Source organism: Brachycentrus maculatus, unplaced genomic scaffold (genome assembly GCF_059751285.1).
Source record: "Brachycentrus maculatus isolate JH-2025_06_01 unplaced genomic scaffold, ASM5975128v1 h1tg000142l, whole genome shotgun sequence".
NCBI lineage: Eukaryota > Metazoa > Arthropoda > Insecta > Trichoptera > Brachycentridae > Brachycentrus > Brachycentrus maculatus.
In genome coordinates this window covers 1349420-1366783 of record NW_028280895.1, presented here as the reverse complement: position 1 = coordinate 1366783, position 17364 = coordinate 1349420, and the positions used below count along the sequence as shown (strand labels likewise).

At 35.6% G+C, this 17364-nt stretch overlaps 1 protein-coding gene across 1 annotated transcript; it reads right to left on the bottom strand.

The window, feature by feature from the left end:
- Positions 1-3238: 3238 nt before the first annotated feature.
- LOC148308996 (serine palmitoyltransferase 3-like) lies at positions 3239-13304 on the bottom strand. The gene is made up of 7 exons (XM_088260728.1): positions 13180-13304; positions 9398-9580; positions 7779-7930; positions 6577-7276; positions 6341-6504; positions 3892-3990; positions 3239-3460 (listed from the first exon to the last, which is right to left on the bottom strand). Exons 1-7 carry the CDS (start codon positions 13237-13239, stop codon positions 3241-3243), a joined length of 1578 nt encoding a protein of 525 aa, XP_088116854.1. The 5' UTR covers positions 13240-13304; the 3' UTR covers positions 3239-3240.
- Positions 13305-17364: the final 4060 nt, after the last annotated feature.

Below are 17364 nucleotides of genomic sequence, written 5' to 3'. Positions count from 1 at the left end.
AAAGGAGTGAGCGATCTATTCTAAAAAACAAACAAAAATCAAATATACACGTTTATAAATATTGGATATTAGAATATTCTAAAAAAATATGGGGCGTGTAGTGACGTCCGACTCTCAGCGCCGGACGCTTACTGAATTATATTTTTTGAATTAGCTAACGTCCAAGTGACTCTAAAATCTATGTAATATATCTGCGGCTTAGCAACACCGCTTATAATGGCCCTACTTAGGCTTTAACTTTATGAGTTTTATAGCCTATGCCTACTCGTGAGTGGATTTAGTCTTTATGCCTATAGTTAATATCTTTTTCTTTTTCTTTTTCATGTGCCCTCTGACCTTCACTGCTGGATATAGGCCTCTTCCCTTCTTTTCATTTCCTCCGGTCGGTTGCTGCTTGCAGCCAGTTTCTACCCCCCACAGCGACTATGTCGTCGGACCATCTCTTTTGGGGTCTTCCGACACCTCTTTTGTTCTCCCAAGGTCTTTACCGTAGAATTCTTGGGGTCCATCTTGTGAGGTCCTGTCTTGCAATGTGTCCTGCCCATAGTTACTAGAATTTTTTGTAATTCGTGAGATAAAATTCTAGTGATTTATATTATTTAGGGAAAAGCTTTCATCTGTAACAAATGCCATCTCCCTTTGTATACTTGTTTGCTATAGCTATAGTAACACATATTACCCCCTTGGCCTTCTAAAAAGACACAATAAGCGCATCCCATCACTCCTGTAAGGAAGCCGCTATTAAAACACTATGGACGGGAAAGGTATTTTCACCCTTTCGGTCGATTGATGCTTACGGACGGGAAGGGTATACCTTCTGCACCGGCCTCATTTCAAAGTCAGAAAAGGGATAATTACATATGTAATGTTTTTATATTGAATGAATAATATATGCCGATCTCTTTGTTAAGGTCTTAACTATTTGTACATAGTTATCAAATCCCACCGCCAGCGGTCCGCAAACGTAAAAAACGCACGTCCGCCGTGTGTTAAAATGTCAAAATTCAGTATTTACAAGACTTGATGCAAAAATGATGACTTAAACTAGAGTAATGATTAAAGAAAACACTTGTTTTTAAACCACTTGAGTTTAATTATTTTTGTCTTTAATAAAACTCAAGTGGTATAAAAACAAGTGTTTTCTTTAATTATTGTAACATGTCTTACCACAAAGTTAATTATTAAGTTTATATCCAAAATAAAACACAGTTTTTGCTGGATTGAATTCTACATTAATTTATGTATATTTTAATACGTGACGCGTTTCGTCTTCTTAGGACATTATCAAACACATATGTGTTTGATTATGTCCTAAGAAGACGAAACGCGTCACGTATTAAAATATACATAAATAAATGTAGAATTTAATCCAACAAAAACCTTGTTTTATTTTGGATATATTACCCAACGATTCAATGTGGAATTCTACCAACTGTCTGCAGTTACAATAAATACACAAAGTTAATGCCGAAACAATAAATAAAATAAACTAGAGTAACACAAAACGGTTTTTTTTTAAATAGAATAAATTCATTAAAAAAATAAATACCACTTTGTGAACCACTGGCTTAATGTGTATATGAAATTGTCACTGCTGCCTTCGAGGGTTACCGGGTAGCTTTTATCTGGTCAGCCGGGTTACCTGTAGCCCGTGATTTACGTTCCCTACCCCGGCCCCGGAGCCGTGGGGCGCCGCTCCGCCCTCCGGCGGCGTCAGGAGTCGGGACACGTCCGCAGGTCATTAAATGGCAGAGTTACGAATGCGCGAGAACATTATCCGCCCTAATGTACTTTATATCTATCGCCTTAATTGCTTTGCTTATATATATATATATATATATATATATATATATATATATATATATATATATATATATATATATATATATATATATATATATATATATATATATATATATATATATATATATATATATATATATATATATATATATATATATATATATATATATATATATATATATATATATATATATATATAATAATAAATCCCTTACCGCACCCGAATGGTGCATAGGGCACTGCTTCATATAAACGCAGTGTTACCTCGATCGATTACACATGAAGGAAAGGTGATCAGCCCTCCACTTCAGGTACCAGTCCAGTGTAATATTGAATAAATATTGATCGAACCCCCCTGGGAATCGAACCCGGGACCTCCAGAACGGTAGCCGAGCATGCTGACCATTACACTACGGAGGCGGACATATATATATATATATATATATATATATATATATATATATATATATATCAGTGGCGTGCCCAGGGCTTACCAGTAAGGCAAGCCCATTATTTTTCATAATAAAATCTTCTTCTCCATCTTATTCCTCATTGCTGAGGGTTGTGACCCTTGCAGAAGCAATGACTCTTCTCCAGTTATCCCTTGACTGCGCTGCACGTAGCGCATCAACCATTGAAGTGCCTATATATATATATATATATATATATATATATATATATATATATATATAACGAGGATAAAGGAACCGTTACTCGTTATATCCTACTATAGCTATTTTTTTCATAAACAAATCACATGAAGACAACGCTCACTCCTTTCAAGAACGTCATAAATCAAAAAACTTCATTTTTCAGGAGAACGTTTTTAAAGTTTAAAAATATAATACAATGTATTAAAAATATATATCATGCCACTTATTGAACTTTTTACTGTGCAACAGATCTTTTTAGGTAAAACCTGAAGGTTTTTTCTCCATTTGAAAAATATTTAGTATATTTAAAGAAATAATTAAACAATACCTTTTCTTAAAAATGCAAATACAACGCTTTCTGCCCTGTAGCGGGTAAATATTAAGTTAAAGATATGCCTCTTTTGCTGGGATAAAGTATGTACATTATCTGAGCATTCCGAAAACATGCACAAATGAAAATTGACGATTTTTAATTTTTGACGTTCTTGAAAGGAGTGAGCGACATGAAGTATCTGGAATTAGAATACGTTGCAATTCAAACAAAATACTCAGTTTATGTTTAGACCTGAAGATGGAAGCATAGCTTCCGAAACTAGCCGTCATAATAAAATAAACTAAAGTGGTAAAAAAAACAATCGATTTTGTTTTACTATTTCATCATGTCTTACCACAAAGTGAATGCCGAAACAATAAAAAAAATAGTAAGTATTGTAAAAAATTATATTATAATATTTTATAAAGTATTGTAAAAAAAATGTATAGTAAATTAAAAAATAAAATGATCTTATTCGAAAGGAATAGGTTTGACGCTGCGCGGCTTTCGCGAGTATAGTATGCGGGCCCTCTGGGCGACCTCCTGGATGGCCGCCAGCCCTGCGTCTAGCTGCTCGCGGCTGTGCGCGGCCGAGATGCAGATCCGAATGCGGCTCATCGCGACCGCCGTGCCCGGCAGACTGACGCCCACCACGGCCACGCCGGCGGCGGCCAGCTCGCGCATCACGAACCTGGGAACATCGAACCAAATTGACTTACCATCTAACACACACAAGGTGGCTTTGGTGGGTCTCTGCAAAAAATATTTCAAATATGTTTATAATGACACTGCGTTTATATGATGCAGTGCCCTATGCACCTTTGGGGTGCGGATAAGGGTTTGAAAACTGATGCGCAGAACTGATTCCCTTGCTTTAATATAATTGATGATCAACTTCAGCTGTCCAAACTTAAAACGCAGTAAGGGTCATTTTTTTGTAGTATGTTGGACTAAGTAGAATCTACTTAGTCCAAAAATGCAAAAAAAACGTACTACAAAAAAATGTCCCTTACTGTGTTTTGGTTTGGACAGCCGACTTGACATCGCATCAGTTAGATGCAGTGCCCTATGCACCATTGGATGCGGGTAAGGGTTAATAGTGGTATATTAGCAGGAGCTCACATTAATTTGGAGTACTGGTATATCATCACGGGCACTACTGTGGACTCCTCATGGCCATATACGATGAGACCCATTTGCACCAAGCGCCGCCTGAAGTATCTGAAAACAAGCATGGAATGTTACGAAACTGCACTTCTCTACTGGTACTGTACTAAACGTTCAACTAGTAGCTATATTTTGACGTACTGAAAGTAGAACTATTCATAGTAGATATATTATAAACTTTATAAAATAAATTATCTTTGTTTTCACCACTTTTTTATTAATACAATTTAACCTACCGGTTTCGACAAGAACCTTGTCATCATCAAGGTTTATTTTAATTCAAAAACATTGAAATACTCTCACCAAAAACTTCCACACAGTCCGTAAGAATCCTCTGATTTAAGGACTGTGTGAAAGTTTTTGGTGAGAGTATTTCAATGTTTTTAATGTTTTTGAATTAAAATAAACCTTGATGATGACAAGGTTCTTGTCGAAACCGGTAGGTAAAATTGTATTAATAAAAAAAGTGGTGAAAACAAAGATAATTAATTGTATAAAGTTTATAAATTGTGCCACAAATGTCTGCGAAAAACATTAAAGAAAAGATATATTGTGATTGTTATTATAGCACAGTGAGTGAGAAGACAGTTGCTGGCTGATATAAACCCTCAAAATCAGCTCTATGAACCGATTTAGAAGCATTCGAAATATGGCTTCATCGTAGAGTGCTACGCATTTCATTGACCAATATGGTCAGCAACCCAAATCGCTCACTCCTTTCAACTCAAATATATCAAAAATCGTCAATTTTCAGTATTTGCATATTTTCGGAATGCCTAGAAAATGTACTTTATCCCAGCAAAAGCGGCATATTTTTAACTTAATATTTACCTGCTACAGGGCAGAATGTCTTGTTTTTGCATTTTGAAGAAAAGGAATTGTTTAATTATTTTTTAAATGTACTAAATATTTTTCTAATGGAGACAAAACATTCAGGTTTTACCTAAAAAGATCTGTTGCACAGTAAAAATTCAATAAGTGGCTTAGTAATTATTTTTAATACATTTTATTATATTCTTCAACTTTATAAACGTTCTACTGAAAAAAAATTTTTTTTATATATTACGTTGTTGAAAGGAGTTCCAAGTTGCGAGTTGCGAAATGTGCTCCAAAGAGCAAGATCAGGGAGACAGTTGCTGACTGATATCAAGTTCCAGAAGGTGTCCTATCTGGGGCATGTGCTTAGATAAAAAAATACGAGCTATTACACCTAATCATAAAAGTCAAAGTAGAAAGTCGACGAAGTGTGGGCAGAAGACAGATCTCCTGGCTCCGGAATATACGAGATTGGACGGGGATCAGAACTGTCAGGGTGCTGCTTAGAGCTGCCCTAGACAAGGAAAATTACTATCAAGTGATAGTCGAAGTCAAACGGACCTTATATGACACGCACGCAGAAGAAGAATTACGTTATCCAAAAATATTGCAGCCAATCTGTTTATGTGCGGAGTACATTAGTCGCCAAAGAACATTGCCCTTGGTAGTCATTATTCGCAATAATTAAATTGTCGACTTTGACCTGCTAGAGAAGGGGTTCCCAATCCGCGGCGCACTTACAAGCTTAGTATTTTGTCACGGCGCCCTACATTAATAAGCTATTTAGAATAGATATAGAGACTATATATAGGGTCTTTCAATAAAGTATTTCAAACTTTCACAGTTAATAGCGACCATATTGCTGATGCTACATCTCTGACGCACACTTTGTTTTATTAAAATTAAAAGATAAAAAGCACTTAATGAAAGATTCTATACATTATAGTCGAAAGAAATAGGCACCTACAATAATAGTAATTGGGTAGAGAGGCACAAAAATTAAAACATCCACAATATGAAATTGAGTTTTATTATTTTTATAAGAATTCAGAATTGAAACAGAGAACAACAAAAAAAAATTGTGGTTTCGGATAATGATAAAGGATAGACTCACAGCGCCCTTCTTAATTTCTAAGGCGCACACTTTGGGAACCCCTGTGCTAGAGATTATTCATGAGTTACTGCTATCCACAATGACGGACGCTCAACAAGTTGCTCTCCAGCATTATCATTGCTCAGAGAGGCACCCTGCCCAACATCTTGGCCATACTCCAGCCCAAGAAGACCGAGAAGAAAGCGCAATAAGACTGCGGCTCCAATTTTCCCCCTTTAGACTTACGACGAATAACGACGTTTTTCTGTAATATTTTTTTCTCATTTTCATATCATTAGTATAAGCGCCTTTGGGGTAATTTTTTTTTTACCAAAATGGCTACTACTACTACCATCACGCCGTTTCACAGCAGTGGTATGCAGAAAGGATGGAAGGCCACACTCTTATGTTCAGAGGAGGGTGGAATACCAAAATGGGGCTATTTGAATTATCCTAAATTATTATTATTAGTAAGTGTGGGATGAAGCTGGGTACCTTGTGTTGCGAAACAGCCTGTTGAGGCGTTGAACTCCATCCGAATTCCCATTCAGGCCCATTAGTATGCTCATGCTGGTCACAATCTGCTGAGCCACCACTGGAGACATCCCTTGGGAATAAGTATCCGAGTGTCCGTGCTTCTTTAGGAAATTTATTATTCTCTGGAATGGGGTAGTAATGATTATAAAATATATCAATTTTAAAAGGAAATGTTTATAAAAATTGCAACTCACATTAGAGCCGGCTACATAGCCACCACTTGCTCCGAAGCTCTTGCTGAATGTCCCCATCAGAATATCCACGTCTTTGGGATCTACTCCGGCAAAGTCGGTCAACCCGCGCCCGCGTTTCCCCATAGCGCCGATGGAGTGAGCCTCGTCCATGTACAGGTAACATCCGTACTTGCGCTTGATGGCCACGATCTCCTTCAGATGCACCAGACTAGCTTCCATGGAGAAAACGCCCTCTACCACAATCAGGATCTTCTTCCAGGGCAGGTACGGCTTTCCAGGAAGCGCGCGTCCTTCTATAATTCTCTTTCGTATTATCTCTTCTAGATGTTGCACGTCGTTATGCCGGAAGACGGATAACGTGGCGCCGGAGAGTCGTATTCCGTAGACGATAGAGACATGATTTAATTTGTCGCTGATGGCTAAGCATCCGGGTTCCAACAGCGCCGGGAGAATCGTGGCATTAGTGCCGAATCCCATGCCTACCACGCATGACGCTTCCACGCCCAGAAAGCGCGCTATGAGCCGCTCCAGCTGGAGGTGCAGCTCGCAAGTTCCGAGCTCGTTGCGAGGGCTGGCCAGCGACACTCCGTACGTGCGAATAGCAGACTCCACCGCGTCGGCGCACTCTCCTTTAGTCTCTGCAAAGCCCAGGTAGTTATAGGACCCCAGGTTGATGCAGCGAGACTGTTCACCAGGAAACCTAAACAGGACACTCGATGAATAATGATTGAGTGGAAATGCGATGACTAACCATTCTCTGTAAATGTCTTTGCACTGTTCCGTGTCTGCCTGCTGTGCTGGTCAGGATTGTGGGCGTCTGTGTACCGGCCAACGTCGAGTCGGAATCGGATCTAGCTGACCAATTGAACTAAATACCAATCCCTTTCACTGCCTACACCAGAAAATTTGGTGGTGGACTTACAATCTTGTATTTATTTAGATTGGCAGTGACAGGTATATTGAAAGCTTTTAGATGTAAATTCACAGTAAAATCGGGATACAATTTTATATTGCTTCACATTTTCAATAAATTTCGCAACTTGAATGCTTAGCAAGAGAAGATCTGTCAGGAAGCCTAGATGCTTCTGTATCAGATCTGGGCATGCGGTGGGACAGCCTTCAATATAGGACACACGTACAATAGGAACTCTTATTGTATAACATGAGAAAGTAGACTCATTGGCTTATTGTATTATACTTACTGCAGCGTCCAGCCGTTATCTGGCGAGTGGCAGTTCTTCAAGGTGATCTCGGGACCAGCCGAGGAGGTCATAGGGCGCAAGCATGTTTTGAACCGGCGGTACAGGTAACGGGAGTAAAAAAACTCGTATTCGGCGTATAATGCTGGATAGCCCTGTGTTATTATAAAAAAATTAGGTTTATACCAAGTTGTCGCTATATTACAGTGAAGTAGAAAATATAAAGTAGGAGTTTACAATCTACCCATTACATGTAAAATACCATTCTTTATTTTGGATCATTACTATTCCAGACATAATTTAAAAACAGGATAATTCAAGAAAAAAACATATGTAGATGAAAAAGAACATGGAAGTCTGGGCATTTACAAGGCTTGCGACCGTCACAGGCTAGAAAATAAAAGTAAGAAAATAAGGTTAGAAAAATAACTCCTAATTGGAGATTTTCTGCCTCCGTAGTGTAATGGTCGGAGGGCTGATCACCTTTCCTTCATGTGTTTACGATCAAGATAACACTTTGTTAATATGATGCAGTGCCCTATGCATCATTGGGATGCGGATAAGGGTTTGAATGAATTGGAGATAATTCAGATTTGTGAACAAGTAGGTATATGGACACACTCAATTATTAACACTGTGTGATACTTGTCCGTTTTTTATTAAAATTTTATTATATATTTTATATTTTATAATGGTGGCTAATGCAACAGGATTGGAGTCCCAAAAATCTTAAAGGTGATATGGACATGAGGAGCGAATGGATAATGACAGTGTGGTTTCTAGTTGAATACCACTTTAATTTATCAGAAGGAAAGCAAGATGAAAGCGGATTACTTTTAACACAAATTTATTTAGTTCTATCAAATTACAATCAAGAAAATACTTAAGGATAATCGCGTGACTCTAATATGAGAACAGTTGAAGTACGTGTCGATCTGAGGACGGGTGGCGACGAAGTGTGGCGGGCTCACTCGTTCCGTTCGTTTCTGGTCTCGTGAAGGTAGCTCGCTACGTTGAGCTTGAGTTGCCATATTCGATGTACATTATATGTGTGGGTTGCCACAACAGAATGATTAGTTAATTTCTTAGAAAAGTATATTTGGCAAATCGCTCACTCCTTTCAAGAACGTCATAAATCAAAAAACTTGATTTTTCAGGAGAACGTTTTTAAAGTTTCAAAATATAATACAATGTATAAAAAATAAATATCAAGCCACTTATCGAACTTTTTACTGTGTAACAGATCTTTTTAGGTAAAACCTGAAGGTTTTTTATCCATTTAAAAAATATTTAGTACTTTTATTTTAAAAAAAGAATTAAACAATACCTTTACTTCAAAATGCAAAAACAACACTTTCTGCCCTGTAGCAGGTAAATATTAAGATGAAAATATGCCGCTTTTTTCTGGGATATATTACATTTTCTGGGCATTCCGAAAACATGAACAACTGAAAATTGACGATTTTTGATTTATGACGTTCTTGAAAGGAGTAAGCGAAATGTGAACGGGAGAACAGAATGAGGACGACCAAAAAGGCTGGACATGACCAGATCAATCAGAGTCTAAATCTGCCGTTATTGTTATCACTTTGGATGTTATCATTATAAATTATTTAAAATACCTGTCTGTCATACTCTTTGGCAACGCTGGGAGCAAACAGAAGTTGCACGAAGTATCCGAGGACTCGATGAATTTCTAAACCTAATTCGGTGAAAAAAGTTGTGAATATAGAACATTGCTCAAAGGATTCCTTGGTAGTGTCCATGGTCGACCAGTCACTCATCTTCAACCTTTCTTCCTTTGCCTATAAAAAGAAATGAAAAAACTGTTAAGTTTCCTAATGTATCGGTCTCTGAAAGCTACCGCCACATCATTCCTAGGTCCGATATAGAAACTTTTAGTTTCCGTTCAGACCCATCCATTAAAAAAAAACTTTGATTTAATAAAAAATCATATCGGTATTTAATTAATCATGCAATTTTTTTCGTGGTCAAAGATGTTTTTTTATGACCAATGCTTTCAAAGTACCTATCACTGTCAGCGGGGCGTGTAAGTTAATACTAATTAGTGTAATATATTGGTCTATAATAAGGTGTAAAGTGTTTTTTGGTCTATAGTGTAATAGGATGTTAGGTTTTTCAATTTAATAGTTTATAAGATGTTATGTATTCCTATTTGTTGGTTTATATGTAATAAAATGTTAAGTTAACCAATTTATCGGTCTATAATAAAGTTTAAAGTTTCCAAATTTAACGGTTTATAATAAGAGGTCAAGTTTCCCATTTTATCGGTCTATAATAAAATGTGAAGTTTCCAAATTTATCGGTCTATAATAAGATGTGAAGTTTCCAAATTTATCGGTCTATAATAAGATGTGAAGTTTCCAAATTTATCGGTCTATAATAAGATGTGAAGTTTTCAAATTTATCGGTCTATAATAAGATGTTAAGTTTCCAAATTTATCGGTCTATAATAAGATGTGAAGTTTCCAAATTTATCGGTCTATAATAAGATGTGAAGTTTTCAAATTTATCGGTCTATAATAAGATGTGAAGTTTCCAAATTTATCGGTCTATAATAAGATGTGAAGTTTCCAAATTTATCGGTCTATAATAAGATGTGAAGTTTCCAAATTTATCGGTCTATAATATAATTTGAAGTTTCCATATTTACCGGTTTATAATGAGATGTAAAGTTACCCAATTTATCGGTCTATAATAAGAGGTCAAGTTTCTCGATTTGTCGGTCTTTAATAAGATGTGAAGTTTCCGAATTTATCGGTCTGTAATAAGGTGTCAAGTTCCTAATTTATCGCTATATAACAAGATGTTATATTTTCAAACACACTTGTTGATAAAAGGATAGTGGTCTTAAAATTTTAAATTATACCATATTTATACATCAACAACTAACAAAAATAGCATTTACGAATATTTATTACGCATTACAGAATCTGAACTTAGAACTTACTTTTTTTTATAATTGAAATTTTGATTGGCATCTTATGTAAAATATACAACATATATTTAATCACATGATATATCTTTTTGAAAATAAAAACCATTATGTTAATTTTGCTAATGTAAAAGTCACGCAAAAAGTACTAAATTAAAAAAAATTATACATGTGTTAATGTATTTTTTTATTGTATATAAATACAAGACGTCATATTGTTTATTTCCATTCCGGTCTGCTGTTTTTTTTTTACTATGTGTTTATCGAAACTATGCTTTTTTACTATGTTTTTTTTTCATGATGAGATAAACATATCTATTGTATTATTTTCTGACATCTCATCAAAGATGAAGAAGAATATGGAAGTCTAGGCATTTACGGGGCTGACGACCGTCATAGGCTGGTTTAAGTGATCACTTTACACACGTGTAACATTCACCAATTCTACCCAGGATAATAATAATTATTATAATTATTATAATCCAGGATTCGGATCTCACATACTAATATAAGAGTTTCTGCTTAGTAAAAAGCTTCTTTACATCTCACCAATAGATGTCTCTAGTGAAGTTCTAGTGATTCAAGAACAAGGTTTCTAAATCGGTTCATTTATATATAGAACTTCCAAGAATTTGAGTAGTGTGGTTGTTAATAATGGGTAGAATTGGTGAATGTTACACGTGTGTAAAGTGATCACTTAAACCAGCCTATGACGGTCGTCAGAACCGTAAATGCCCAGACTTCCATATTCTTCTTCATCTTTGATGAGATGTCAAAAAATAATATGAAAATAACTCCTGTAATTGGAGATAATCCAGATTTTGTGGACAAGTATTTGGACACACTCAAAATGTTGATCTATTGTAGTTGCGTAAAAAAAATCATGGGTGTTTCGACTGGAGATGAAGCATCCACGAAAGGAGATGGAAATCTGAGCATCCCAGGGCATTTGATTCCACGATCTGGCATTTGGCAGGGTGATCACTTTATGCGCTTGTATAACGTTCAATATTCAGCCTATTATTATTATTTTGTACTTCAGTTAGCTTTTATTACATTTAAAACAAACTATTATTTACACAACATTTTGAGTGTGTCCAAATACTTGTTCACAAGTCTTGATTATCTCCAATTATAGGAGTTACTTATTCAATATTACCATGGACTGGTACCTGAAGCGGAGGGCTGATCACCTTTCCTTCATGTGTAAACGATCAAGATAACACTGCGTTTATATGACACAGTGCCCTATGCACCATTGGGGTGCGGATAAGGGTTTTATTATCTTTAATATAGGAGTTATTTTTCATATTACTGCTATTATTAATATTATTTTTTAATAATTCCTTTAATTGGAGATAATCCAGATTTGTGAACAAGTATTTGGGCACACTCAAAATGTCGAAAATAAATATGATGTATATTAAGTGTAAATAATATTATTTTTTGACATCTCATCAAAGATGAAGAAGAATATAGAAGTCTGGCATTTACGGGGCTGACGACCGTCATAGCCTGGTTTAAGTGATCACTTTACACACGTGTAATATTCACCAATTCTACCCATTATTGACAACTACACTACTCAAATTCTTGGAAGTTCTACGAGTATATATCGCTCACTCCTTTCAAGAACGTCATAAATCAAAAATCGTCAATTTTGAGTTGTGCATGTTTTCGTAATGCCCAGAAAATGTACTATATCTCAGCAAAAGCGGCATATTTTAAACTTAATATTTACCCGCTACAGGGGAGAAAGTGTTATTTTTGCATTTTGAAGAAAAGGTATTGTTTAATTATTTTTTAAAATATACTAAATATTTTTCAAATGGAGAAAAAATATTCAGGTTTTACCTAAAAAGATCTATTGCACAGTAAAAAGTTAAATAAGTGGCTGGATATTTATTTTTAATACATTGTATTATATTTTTAAACTTTAAAAACGTTCTCCTGAAAAATCAAGTTTTTTGATTTATGACGTTCTTGAAAGGAGTGCGCGATATGTGAACCAATTTTGAAACATTGAGTATAGATTTTGTGAACAAGTAAATACTCCAAATGGACACCCTCAAAATGTTATAATAAATGATATTCATTTATTATATTATTTAAATATTAATAATTGAAATATGCGAGATCGAAGATGTCTTCAGGCGAGGAAGCCAGTGAAGACGATGGTATGCGATAGTATGTGGGGAGAATGGAACCATCCAGACTCCCCCACATCGCACTCTACGACCAACCGCAAGGTAGACCACCAAAGAGATGGATTGACAGCTGGAAATCGACATCGCAGGAGGCTAATCCCTTTTAAAAACAGGCCACAAGGCGAAAAGAAGAAAAAGAAAAGAGTGTTTAAAACATACATTTACTTTTACTTTATATCGTGTTAATTAATTGAAGAAAAATTAAGAAGAACGTAAGGATTTGATTGATGAAAAGTCTTACCTCGTTGCGATTGTTGAAATTATTGTTATTATGGTTTTCAAATGGTTTATCTTCTTCCATCTGACATGATTTCCTGTGTAAAAGATCTCCATTTCCTGTTTGCAGATTATTGACATTTTCATCCTTATTATAGTCTTGTATCATGTTTAAAATGTCACTACGAAAACGCAGAAATACATATATATGATCAAACTTGTTAAATCAACAATCAGACAATGTCCGTTATACTGTTGGAGGAAACTAGCAAAAAATAAAAAATAAAATAATAAACATATTCGGAATACTTCAACTTTTCACCAATTCCGCTCCAAATGATGCAAAGGGCACTTCATAAGAGCGACGTAACTTGATAATTGATAATTGTATATAAATGATCCGGCTCCATAGTGTAGTGTTTAGCACGCTAAGCTACCAAGCTGGAGTCCCAGGTACGTGGGTCAAAATAAATATTAGTGATTTTTCAGTACAATATTTATTTACCTGAAGCGGAAGGCTGATCACCTTTCCTTCGTGTATTTAACGATCAAGATAACACTGGTTCTATACGATGCATTGCCCTATGCACCATCGGGTGCGGATAAGGGTTAGAAGAAGAAGAATAATATCAATGAAGGCATTCATTCAATTATTCATTCGAACCCTTACCCGCACCCCAATGGAGCATACGGCACTGCATCATATAATAGTAAAACCCTTATCCGCACCCCAATGATGCATAGGGCACTGCGTCATATAAACGCAGTGTTATCTTGATCGTTTACACATGAAGGAAAGGTGATCAGCCCTCCGCTTCAGGTACCAGCCAAGGGTAATAATATTGAATAAATATTACTTATATTTATTTTACCCCCCTCGGGAATCGAACCCGGGACCTCCAGAACGGTAGCCGAGCGTGCTGACCATTACACCACGGAGGAAAAAAAATCATAAACTTATCGATATTATATTTTGACATCATATAAACGCAGTGTTATCTTGATCGTTAACACACGAAGAAAAGGTGATCAGCACATAAATGAAGCCAACATGACTTTTATTTTCCTAATTTTTTTAATTATTTATGTTTTAAATTGTTTTCAATATAAATACCTCAATAGGCACAAACTCCAATCACAAAATTTGTATGAAATGTGGTTCTAACGTTCAGAAGAGATGAAATTGTATTACTGATATGATAGTTTTCAGTCGGCAACCGATCGCACGGAGGAAAAACTGTATTCTGAAGCGGGCATTTATTATATACGCTGTTTATGCTGAGAAATCGAGGGGACACTTAGTTTTTTTAGCGACAATTCATTGTAATACTGATAGGATGGCTTTATATTATATTTCATGGGAATACTTGATTTTGGTTAATATTTTATTTCTATTTTATTGATTGTTTCGGCATTAACTTTGTGGTAAGACATGTTACAATGATTAAAGAAAACACTTGTTTTTTACCACTTGAGTTTTATTATAGACTACATGTTTCAGAAGTTAAACTTCCATCATTCAGGTCTGTATAATAACATTATTATTATAGAGACCTGAATGATGGAAGTTTAACTTCTGAAACATGTAGTCTATAATAAAACTCAAGTGGTAAAAAACAAGTGTTTTCTTTAATCATTACTTTATTTCTAACTTGATTTCAATAATTACTAGACAATTTTTAAAAACTTCATCTTCAGTGTCAAGTTGTGGTCCCGTGGTTAGTGTCACGGACTCTTAAGTCAGAGTTTCTCGGTTCGAACCCCCTCTACCACAATTTGGTACCTATTTCTAATAATGAGCCGCTTAGGCTCACAGAAATAGTATGAAATTGAAATATTTGTCAAAATAATAAAAACACAAATATTAAAATTAAAATTTCTCTTTAAAAAAAATTATATCGTAGTCATACAGGAAAAAGTGACCAAGTGCATTTTTTACAAAAACGTGATAATTGACTATTTGATATCTTACTAGCTTAATATTGGTCTGAAAAAAATCCCAAAGGATTGATGTATAATATATTGACTTGTTAAAAATGACTAACTGCATTGATGTTTATTTTCTTGCCAAGCAAAAGTGATTTGAATGGCCCTCCTGAACATTTTACGTTTTGTCAGTTGGTCACTTTCTCCAGAACGACTACGATATACGCATTTAAAAGGCGATTTTTTATTATTCATTTAAATCAGTACTCACCGGTAGTTCATAAGTGATTTTCATAATTATTATACTATTTTTGAAAACTCAGTACCTGCTTTGAATATTATGAAACTTAGTACCTACTTAGAATATTATGAAAGCGCTTTTAGCTTGCATTTGACATTTTTTTTATGAACAATACACATTTACTAGGGTGAATTTTTCATTTTAAAAATCGTTCAATAAACCCTATAATCTTCGAATGGGACAAGGCCAGAACATTCACCTTGCAAATAATAAGAAGTTGCACTACAAAATGCCATTTACAATCTTAATTTCTTCCTCCTTGGTATGGTTTACCTCGACCCTCCTACTGTATAGCAAGGTACTACTGGTAGGGGAGGTCGGGGATATTCTAACCAACTAACCAACCATCACGCCGCTTCTCCGCAGGGGTAGGCAGAGAGAATAGAACGATACACCAATCTGCCTTTGCAAACAATCTTCGCCTCTTCCATATTCATGCACCTCATCATACATACCCGCTAATTATCCCAATTCCTGACCTGACCATTTTGAAATACTTGGTCATGCCTAGTTTTCCTCGGTCTTTTTCTGCTTCTATTACCAGCCACTTTCACATCATAAACTTTGTTTGACTATTCTTACTTCACTCATTCGATTCTCATGCCCAAACCATCTCAACGCAACTTCCTTAATTATATCGATAATGCTTATCTCAGCCTGACCACTTACAAGTATTTAAAATATCTACAACATTTTGAGTGTGTCCAAATACTTGTTCACAAAATCTGGATTATCTCCAATTACAGGAGTTATTTTCATATTATTTTTTGACATGTCATCAAAGTTACATATCATGAATGTTACACGTGTGTAAAGTGATCACTTAAACCAGCCGATGACGGTCGTCAGCCCCGTAAATCCCCAGACTTCCATATTCTTCTTCATCTTTGATGATATGTCAAAAAATAATTTAAAATACTTCATGATGACAAGTTTTCCTCGGTTTTCATTTGCTTCCATTTCCAAATACATTCGACCCTCATAAATTTGCTTTATTATTCTTTCTCTTTATTCATTCGTCCTACACGCCCAAACCATCTCAACACACCTTTATTTTTATATCGATAATCCTTATCTCAGCCTTGCATATGTGTATGTGTGTGTGCACGTACATAACATATATTTTGTATATCCCAACAGTCTGAGGGTGAACCATAGACATCAACAAATAGTTAAGCAATGTTACCAAAATTAAAATAAGTCCATCGTTTCTGTGACGTCATTCATTACCACCTTACGAAAACAACGTATTTACGATGGCGAATTTTCCAAAGAAAATGATGAATGAAAATATTGATTATTTCGGCTGTTATAAATACAAAACGAGTCTAATACATTCCTTTATAGGTTGAGTATTTAAAATTAGATATTCCTCCCGTCTAAAAATGATCCATTGTGAAATCAGATCTTTCTTTAATTTATTTTGTACTTATAACAAGCCAGTTTCATAGTCGAGCGTCTATCCAACTATGCCACGACGCCTGTTAAATCCACGTCTTACTATACTCACACTTTAATTCACAGTTTGATTGACTCCCTTAATTTCCTCAAATGCAGTAAGGGAAGTTCTGCATTAGTCAATTGAAAGCCTTATTTTTTAAACAACACTATGTTCAGTGTGTCACCTAGCCCGGGTGTCCCCCAGATAGCAGTGCCAGTGGTCTAGTGTAGCGATAAATAACACCGCGCTGTATCAGAGGCCATAAATTTTACAGCTCTCGTTAAACCGTCTGGGTGTAACTAAACATCTGTATTCATAGTTTGATTATCTATTCAGATAGGGGAGTCTCCGTACCCTCTGTGCCTACATATAATTATATTTATTCTACATGAAGTTGCGCCTCTTTTTCTTCTTCCTGGCTCCATCCCAACTTATCGTCTTTGTAGACTGCTCCATCCCAACTTATCCTCTTTGCAGACTGCTCCATCCCAACTTGTCGTCTTTGTAGACTGCTCCATCCCAACTTATCCTCTTTGTAGACT